Source organism: Artemia sp. Qi Xiang Cuo, chromosome 18, assembly GCF_049724085.1.
Source record: "Artemia sp. Qi Xiang Cuo chromosome 18, ASM4972408v1, whole genome shotgun sequence".
Classification (NCBI taxonomy): domain Eukaryota; kingdom Metazoa; phylum Arthropoda; class Branchiopoda; order Anostraca; family Artemiidae; genus Artemia; species Artemia sp. Qi Xiang Cuo.
The window spans coordinates 57,432,659-57,443,083 of NC_142811.1; the positions used below are offsets into that span (position 1 = coordinate 57,432,659).

At 37.3% G+C, this 10,425-nt stretch overlaps 1 protein-coding gene across 1 annotated transcript; it reads left to right on the top strand.

Annotated features, from left to right (window-relative positions):
• The first annotated feature begins 369 nt into the window (after positions 1-369).
• Positions 370-6,185, top strand: LOC148941694 (pseudouridine-5'-phosphatase-like). Its single transcript, XM_089104630.1, has 4 exons — positions 370-528; positions 2,936-3,160; positions 4,865-4,967; positions 5,806-6,185. Exons 1-4 carry the CDS (start codon positions 441-443, stop codon positions 6,113-6,115), a joined length of 726 nt encoding a protein of 241 aa, XP_088960756.1. The 5' UTR covers positions 370-440; the 3' UTR covers positions 6,116-6,185.
• Positions 6,186-10,425: the final 4,240 nt, after the last annotated feature.

Below are 10,425 nucleotides of genomic sequence, written 5' to 3' on the forward strand. Positions count from 1 at the left end.
AGACGAATTTATAAGTCAGAGAAATATATTTTAACTCTTTGGCTAAGGGAGATGTTCATATTACTTGTATTTTTACGACCAATACAGGAATTGGGAAAATATTTGGAGGGGGGATTCAAACCTGGATACGGCACTGCAAATACATTATAGAATTCTGAACTTCATATATGCATTTTGTCCTATCCAGGCACGCAGTTGTGATTGCCAATGGTGATACCAACCCATTTCTGGGTTATGAAACCATTGTACATTTACATAACATCCCTTGACACCGCTGGAGATGTTGCGCAAAGTTGCTTTGTTTGTACAAACATCCACCCTTCGTTTCCAGAACATTATGAAATTTTCGTATAAAAAGGAAATTTAATTGGTAACCATCATCAGTTGGTCTTCTGCACTCTATACTTGAACACATTCGACTGCTCGTATATATTGCAAAGATGGGAAGCAACTGGCAATCTCAAATTGAAAGAAAGGCTTTCAAGCCTGTGTCGCATGTTCTCTTCGATATGGATGGTCTACTTATTAGTAAGTTTATTTCATTAGGTCAGTTCGTAACTAGTCTTTCAATAACGAAGAACTTGTTTTTGGCTAACACTGCGAGGGAGTAATTTCTATTAAAAGTGGGAAGGGTTCTGTTGGTAAAATTCTACTTTTGGGGTTAACCCCTTTCGGGGTTAGGCGTTAATTAAGTAAATTGCACTACGTTAGGGGGGGGGGGCTGCGCTCTCCCTCGCCCCCATCTGGATCTGCCACTGTCAGGGATGGGTCTACAGGCTAAAGTTATGTTCCGGGAAGGTATTTGGAAGTACCTACCTCCATTCCTTCTCCCTCTAGCCTAGAGGGCCCTGAAATTAGCCTACGTGACAGGCTTGTACCTGTTACGTTAAAATTGAAATTTTAACCAAAACAACAATCTATCTTTATTTTCAGTTATCAGTTTCTTTTTCTCTGGCTTTAGTTCTGAAAATGGAATTCCTGTTATTTGAGTGGAATTTTAAGCCATATCAATTGTTTTTTGTTTTTTTCAAAATTTAGGAAATGTATTTGTATATCTTTAAAACCTAATTGGGATTGACCACAGCTGTGAATCTGAAAACAATTTTGTTGTAATTCATTTGTCATCAAAGGTCAGGACCCTATAGAGGGAGGAGTGGAGGTAGGTACTTCAAAATACCTTCTCGGGAAATACTTTATGCCTGTTGATCCATCCCTGAAAGATTCATTTTCCTAACCTAACCCCTATCCAAGATAGCCGAAAGTAGCTAAAGTAGAATTTTACCATTTTAACAATTTTCCCCTGAAATCTTGTGGAGGATTTCGCTTAATCACCCAACTTGTGCAATCGATAATGCAAACTCAATAGTAGCCGAAACTAAACGGAATTTTGATACCAATAGATATATTAACAGAATTGCTTATTATGCTGATAATGCCAAATATAATGCCAAATATGATTCATTAAGTTTAGTGTTAGGTATCAAAGGCTCCAAGCCTGAGAAAATTTCTCAGGTTTTTTAAATAGGGAGGAACCCTATCGTACAAGTTTTAAGCTCCTACCTGCAAAAATGTAGAATTTTGTGTTTTGTGCTACAAGGAAGATGACGGATGCGTTTTTATTTATTTTTTCCCCAAGGGTAATCGTATCGAATCAGTGATCCCAGAAGATCGGAAGGGGGCTCGTTTGATCGGAAATCAAAAGTTCTAGTGCTTTTTTAAGTGACAAAATAGATTGAAGGACAACTAGGCCCCTCCCAAGCCCTTTTTCCCAAAATCGTCCGAATTTTTTTTTGGCCATTTTGTTCAGAATAGTTGAAAGGCCCAAGAACTATGCCTATGCATATAACATAGCCATCCGCAGCCCTTGGATAAGTCTTGTAAGTTATAAGATTTGCCTGTTGTTTACGAATAGTATTTGTTTTTGGGAAGTATGCAAACATTTTTGGGGGTGGGGGGGGGGGAGTTTTCTGCGGCGTTATTTTCCACAGGGTGCTCCATGGGGCGGGAAATTTCCGAGGGGTGAAGTTTCCACCAATCGGCAGTTTCCGAGGGGTGGAAAAAATATTACATCGAGTTTGCAAGAGCTCGAATACGAATTTATTTTTATTTCTTACTTTCTTGCCGACTCAATTTTAGGCGTGGATATGTTAGGATAACTGTCAGGGGTAAACAAACAACAAGTAGAACAATAGGGAAATCTTTTTATATAACACAGTGAAAAAAAAACCTATTGTTTTACTTAGTTTGTTTATGATAAAAAGGCTGGGTGGTCTTCGTCGCTAGTTGTCAGGGGTAAGTTTTCACCGGGATTGAATTGTCTAGAGGATCTTTCCACGGGGAGGGTGGATTCTTCCGTTGGAGGTGATTCTTCCGTTCATGGCATCATTTAAAAAATATCAGAAATTCAGTAAAGTATTTTCAACTAAAAGTAAAGAGCAACATTAAGGCCTATAACGAACAGAAATCATTACGCGGTATGAGGAAGGATGCTCCCTCAACACCTAGCTCTGTATGCTAATTTTGCTCTTTACTTTTAGTTGATTTTTGTTTTAATTCCTTCTGAAAGTAGACTACATTGCGTGGGTGGTATCGTGGTTGGTATTATCACGCTGGACATGTTTAAATGCCACATAGTTTATTGTATAAAAGGTAAATCTTTATTAATACAACAGTTATGACAAAATTTCCACTTTAGCCAACAGAGCAGAGCTTGAATTAATTGCATGCTCCCATCTTTTGTATAGCGTTGATTTCGCTTCAGCTAATTTAAATAAATTTTAAACAAAAGGTAGGGATGAGGCTATGTATCTCACTCATGGGTAATTTCCATGGATTGTGCAAGCAAAAATAAAATCGAGAAATAGTTCAGGTTACGGGAATTGATCAACTAGAAACTATCGAATTTAATTTCTAATGTCGGTATTTTCTTTTCAAGACACTGAAGTAATTTATACCCGCACAATCGAAACTATTTTGGAGCGATATATTGGCCCAACTGAGCTTTCTTGGGAAGTAAAGAAGAAGCAGATGGGCAAAATTGCACCAGATCTCGCAGAATTGATCATTGGAGAATACAACCTTCCTCTGAAACCCAAGGAATATACTGCACAGGCGAGAATCATTCAGGAAAATCTTTTCCCCCATTGTGAAATGATGCCAGGTAAATATTTAATATATACTAATAGTGATAAGTTTTGTGTGAAAGAGCATTAGAATGCTAAGAAAATCGAGCTAGGGATATCCACAGGCAGGGGCGTCCCGATGGGGAGGGGGAAGGGGGGCCGGGAAGGGGCGTGCCGTCCTCATATTTACGAAGATCGCCCCCATAATAAAATGGAGCCTCAGGACGCCCCTGTCTACAGGAGCTGGGTTCCATAGAATGAAACATTTTGATAACACAAAAGTAGAACGATTAAATTGCTAAAATTCTTCCCAAATATCATTGGTTTGTGACAATGCACCCCCGTCTCTCCTGGGGGTCCCAATTATAGCCTAGATTATTTATTTCTCTGTTGTTTTGCATCTCGAATATTTCTTTGTTACAGGTTTCTTGTCCGTCGAAAGTAGTACCTTATGTGATTACACAGAAATTATAAGATATGTCGGTTATTGAATATTCAAATGATTTAATTGCGGATAACAACAAAAAGAAGCTGTTTAATAGGGTGCATATTATAAAGTATGAATTGTATTGTTTTTTGTTTTCTCTTCCTAGTTTTATATTGACTATCAGGAGATTTGGTTGGTCACAAACCAAATCTGGTTGGACCAACCAAAAATGGTTGGTCAATGGTTGGCACCGTCACAAACCAAATCCAGGGTTGCAGATACACCTTAGATTGGGAGGCGAACTTCGTGGAAACGAGCAAAAACTCGGGGGTTGGGGGGGGGGGTGAAACTTCCAGGTTAAAGGGTAGTATACTTGGTTCTCTACATACAAACCTCTGAGCCATTTGCGTCACGTCACAAAATAAATAAAAAAATTTTTGGCTGCCACGTTTTTTTTAGAAAACCGTTACTACGTTTTCTGTTGGGGAGGAGGGGATTGATGAGTTGGGAAGGAGGGGTGTTTATAGCTACTGACCTGATTATCATGGGGAAATAATTAAAAATTGTTGGTTGTAAATGTTCTGGTTAAAGGTCTAGAATTTGACCTCTTCAGAAGGTGACATGCTAAATCACATTTTTATAACTTTATGTAGCCTAGGGCTACATAAACCATTGACTATTAAAATTTGCCATAAAATAACTAAACGCAAACCAAACCGTTAAAATAAATATAAAATTAATTTTCTTCGTTGAAAATGACACTAAAAAGTATAGTCCAAAATACAGGGGGAAGGAGGTAGTTGTACTCTACCCTCCGAGTCGACTCTAGGCTATAGCTCTGACTTACTATATCTCTACTCTCTGTCTCTTGACGGGCATGTTTCAAACGGGATTGACAGAGGCTTTATATTCTAGCAATAAAAAAACAGACAACTTTACGGTTTGCAAAAAGCACATTCAAATATTTCCTACCCCCACCCCCAAAAATGAAAAAAAAATAATTCTACGAAATCTCCAAATATTAATGTTAACAGAAAATAAAAAATTGTATCTTGTGGCGCCAATCGTGTTTATGCAAATTAATTTTGGGAATATTTGGAGAACCCAGTTGTTTTCTGGGGAAATTCAGGGAAAAGTAAAAAGCTTGGTGACAGTAGAAGCACTGCTTTACAATACTGCTCCCAAGATAATAATACGGTATCTGTGTAATTTGTAGAGGGTTAGGGGCGACAACATTATAGATTTTATATCTAAATAAGGAGAATAAGCACTGATTAGTACGCTATTTTCCTCATATTGATGTACTGTATTTCAGGCGCTGAGAGATTAATCCGTCATTTGAAAGTCCACAACATTCCGATTGCGCTTGCGACAAGTAGCGCAGCCGAAACATTCAGGATGAAGTCAACTTATCATAGGTGAGTACTCACTGATTTTTCGGTATTGTTCTAAAATATGGGAAACACGCGAGAAGTGAAGTTTGGTTACTACTAATGAAATAAAACATAGTAGGATGAACATATAATAGTTTATGAACAAATTTGGGCTATATATTTGCACATTAGGAGGGGGGGGGGTAAAGCGTAGCATATGTTAAATACGGAACCTAACCTAAACTAGGTACCTTTTTTCCTCCTAAACACCAAAAAACTAAAGTTTAAATATAGTTCCCGTAGTAAGAAACACTTGTTTATACAGCGTCAGATAGGTAGTTACTGTGGCTATCTGATCAACGGCTATCTTGGGCTTAGGTACTACGTTTATCAGTTTCCTCTAGTTTCCTACTAGCTTAATTTAAAAATTGACATTTCCCAGACAATGAAATTTACAATTACAACTTGCATAATTTTGAGACTACTAAGAGAATAGTTCATAATAACAGATAAAGAAGAAAAAAATTTCCGAGTAAAATAAGTAATGTAACTTCTTTCTCATTCTCAAAAAATCTTGCCTTTAATTCCTGTTTGCTTAATTTTTTTTTTTATATCCAAAAATTGCAATTTTTTCGCCATATTCCCTGCTATGCAAAATTTCAATACCTTGGTAACATCTGAAAACAAGATAAAAGTGAAAATCAAAATTAGGAAGCATTCTGAAACTTTTGCTGAAAGAGCCTCTGAGCAAGCACTAGCACAGAAAGACTTCGGGTAGAAAGACTTGGCTAGAAAGCACTAGCACAGAAAGTCTGACAGACTTCGCTAAAATACAATAGGTCATCGGGTTTCCTTGTTCTAAATTTTTCTTCTTTGTTTGCAGAGATTTCTTCAAACTCTTTGACCATCACATCTACGGAAGCTCCGATCCCGAATTGAAGAGGGGGAAACCTCACCCAGATATTTTCTTAACATGCGCAAGTCGCTTCCCTGACACACCTGCCCCAGAGAAGTGTCTTGTTTTTGAAGATGCTCCCAATGGAGTGAAAGCTGCAGTGTCTGCGGGCATGCAGGTTGTAATGGTACCTGATCCGCGCATGGACGAGGAAAGTCGAAGTGAAGCCACTCTCTCCCTTGACAGCTTGTTAGAGTTCCGACCTGAGCTATTTGGTCTGCCACCTTTTGACGATTAATTTCTTTGTTTCTTTCAATTTTTGTACCAAGCGTATCGTATTAAAACTGGACAATTTATCATTTTGGATATATTATTCTTTTTCCCTTTTTAGTCTGGTATTTTTAGGTCTCCATTCAAAGCATTTGACAACTGCACGTCACAAAGTTGTGTAAAAATTTTAGAGGTCTGTGGGTAGGGCATCTTAGGTATATCCCAGTTCTGTTTATAGTCTCTAGTTGGGTTAGCTTATGACCGATAATAGCTACGTTTGGTTGGCCCAACTGGTAGCGCGGTTGTTTTTTGAAAGGAATAGATCCGGATTCCGAAGCTCCTAAGTAAAAATAAAAAAAAATTTGAAAATTCAGCGGGTTTTTATTGGTCAGAATCTGCAATGAACAAAACTACTGTTCACTATGGGCATTTTCAGATACTGCTGTTGCTAAAACGGCTTTCTACACCTCAAATTGCAGGTTGTTTCAAAGCTTGAACTGCTTAAATTGGTTTCAGCTAGATTTTATCTGGCCGCAAGTTTATTTCCACGAGAATGTCAGTTTTCCAGTACTTCCTTATATCCTTATACGTTTTGTGTTCTAAAACAGCTAGATCCTCAAGTAAATTTATAAGTCAGACAAGATGATGTAACGCAGTATTTGACGGTATTGCCTCTGACACAGGCTATTAAATGTGCCTCTGAATTGTTTAAGTTTTTATTTTTCATACTCTACTTCAAAGGAGTTAATACTCCAATTCGTTTCGCTATCCTACCTCTACATTTTGAATGCTGTTTGGAGGGTATTTTGCTGGTAAATGATTCTTTTTTTATCCTAAGTTGTCCTCAACAAAACTACCTAGATTTTGAAACACATTTTGCCCCCACCCCTAGATTTATGTGATTGATACCACTGGAAAGGGTGCCAGCTGTGGAGTAACTGAAAGCCTACCATGAACAAAAAACAATGTAAATAAATTTTTTCAACACCTTCAATTTTATAGGTAGTTTTTTCGAAAATTTTGTAATCTTGGGAACGACCATTATCGATTAAACATTCTAATTTGTTAAAAAAAAAAATGGCTAGATTCAAACACATGAAACGCATGTCCTGCAACTTACGAGTCGAAAATTTCGGGGGGGGAGTGGAGGAGTTCAAACCCCCCTCACCCTGGATACGGCCTGGATTATTATACAGGCGATCTTCAAGCGTTTGAAAGTGAATTCTTAATATTTAACTTTACATCAAAAGTTTCTTAAGTCTATAATCAAAATATTCCTTTTCAAACATATATTTCTTAAAGGAGACACAAAAGAACCGGTATATACTATTTTCCATATTTTTCTAACCTTTACTTATTTAGGCTGTGTGGGCACAAGCACTGCAGTCTTGAATCCCCGTGATGGGTCCACTTCATTCTTGAGGTCTATTAATCATGTGGAGTAGTTCAAATATTTAACAAACTGCGCAATGCAGTACCTTTGTAATACGGTATACTACTACATAATAAAAGCTTTAACACTAAAAGAATCATTCGTTTTTAAACTGTTTAAAAACAATATCCTATTATACAGGAGCAAACAAGAAAAAAAGAAAAATAAACAAAAGCAGTAGAAACAAAAATACACAATGGAAAGATAAAACAAATGAACTTACATAGCATTAAAAAAAATATAGTTAAGAAAACAGAAATCAGGTATAAATAGAATCGATCAATCATGAAAGGGAGAAAATGCCTAGTAGCTGTTTAGATAGTTATTAACCCTAGAAGGGTAAGCTTTCGTAAATTTTACCTCCCTGCGAACTGACCTCCCTGATATGCTAATATTATGACTAGCCAGCTCTTGTGCCGTCCCCGAGGTTTTTTTATCTGACCTGGTTGGGGAGATATTAAAGGGGAGCATTAAAATTTACGAAAGCTTAACATGTTCTTAACTTTTTCACCTATGTCAGAAAAAGGGATTTTTTCACAAAAACTTGGTTACTAGAAAGCTTCTTTGCACAAAGAAGTTAGATCAGTTTTTTAACGTTGTTTACATTCTTCGTAGTCAATTTCGTGAGGAAATAGCACATGAAAATGCTGAATTTGGCTATTTTCTGATTTAACAAATGAGCAGCAAAAATTTTTCACACTGACAAATAGAAATGTCACGACTGACAAATTGTTTACATCGATTCTGTTTGCAGCAGAACTACTGAAAGAACCGTATCGACTGACTACAGTTGGTACAGTACGAAAAAACAAGAGAGAAATTCCGGAAGACCTGCTTGTAAGCAAAGGGAGAATCACAGGAACCTCAATCTTCTGTTTCGATCGGGAGCTGACTAGTGTCTTATCTTCCTAAGCCATCACAAATGGTTTAGCTTCTGTCAACTTGCCATGAGGTGAACAGTACCATGTATCCAAGCAAGAAGCCTGAGATTATTGAGCACTACAATAACACCAACGGGGGTGAAGACAAGTTTGACCAAATGTGTAGTTCAATGGCAACAGCTTGGCAGATCAACACGTGGCCCATGTACATTTTTTATGGGTTGATCAACATCGCGTGTATCAACAGTTATGCCATCTACTCCTTCAATATCTCCAAATCTGGTGGAAGACCACTTTCACAAAAGGATTTCATGAATGTTCTGTTCAAAGAGTTGACCCAGCCGCATATGACCACTCGCTTAGAAACCCCCACTTTGCAGCGCTCGATCAGACTTGATATCAGTCAAACAATGGAGGTGACAGGTGAAATACATTCAGGAACGTCTGTGGAAGGGAGAAGAACGACCTTCAGCCTCTGCCCAGACTGCATTCGCCGAATGACTACCAATTTTTACAACCACTGCAAAAAGCCGTTCTGCGGTGAACACCGTGCGAAGTCATGCATACCATGTGACTCCAAGAAATGAAAGTAACCTTTTGTGCTGTGTAAAACATTATCCGAAGATCTGTTTTTGATAATTCCCACTTACTTTTAAAATATACTTAAGTGATGAGTTTTAAAAGTAAATGTTTCTGCAAGTAGTAATTTTTATAAAAGCTTACCATCTACGTAACTTTTTGGGAACCTTACCTTTCTAGGGTTAAACAAAGCTAGCGAACCTTGCTTTACTGCTATCTTTACTCGAATAAAATCGGTAAGATGAATACCTAAATGCACTTTGAAATGAGAATTTTGATACAATGCCATAAGCAGGAACAAATGAAAGGGTTCACGCCATTACGAAATGGTCGGAAACCTTAAGTAGCAAAATTACAGTCCATATTGAACTCCCAAGGAAAACCACTTTTTTGCATTGGTAGCATTGATCTTTGTTTTTTCTTCTTTTTTTTCACCAGAGCTAGTGAATGACCAGAACATCATTTATAGATTTGATGGCTCATTTGAAAGGAAATAAATTTTCTAGTGCTTTTTTAAGTGATCAAAAAGATTGGAGGGCAACTAGACCCCCCCCACCACAAATTTATCCAATAAAAATTTAGAGATAGCCATTTTATTCAACATGGTTCAAAGGTCACCTATCTGTTTGGATGGTGATATGACCGTCCTTAGTCCCTAGGAAAACGGCTGTATCGGTATCGGACGTATCGATATGATACGTGTCGGTATAGGCCTGTTGTTATTGGGCGTATTGGCATCGCATGCTTCTTACAGATTTTTAATAGTTCATAAAATATATTGCTCATATCTACGTCAGTTCCAATTGACACTATAACGGTACTTTTGGTGCCATGTCTCAAGTGGGAAAGCTGGGGCTAGTGGCCTACCAGAACTAATTAGTGATGTTTAATGGCTTCATTGAAAGCTATTTTTCGTATCTAGGTGATTTTTATCAATTCTACCATCCGTAAGTGAGACATAGCACTAAAAACACTTTCGGTGTCACTTCTTAAGTAGAAAAGCTTGGAAGTATAAAACGATATCATCATTGTAATAACTATGGTTCGAAACTCTTAACTGGAGGTTTGCAAGAACACCTATCGTACGTTCCTTCCCCAAGCGCCCTTAATAAGCTGCACAATTAAGGTACAAATACCAATATATCAGATTAAATTATTAGTGGCGTCGTTCTGTTTGTACAGCAATGGACCAAATTAGTGACTTGCGTTCAATTCATTGTTTTTTTTTTTTCAATCACGGTTTTGTCCCTTCTATATGATCATTTTCAGATAATTAATTAAAAAAAAACTTTCCGAAAAAGAACTTCTAAAGAAAAGTAAAGGCCATATTAAATTCAAAATCAGGAGCAATAGAAATCTACAATAACTCAAAACTCAAAACAACCAGAAATTACTATTAAAAATAAATGAAACCCAAAACGAATAGAAATTAAATAAGCAATAATA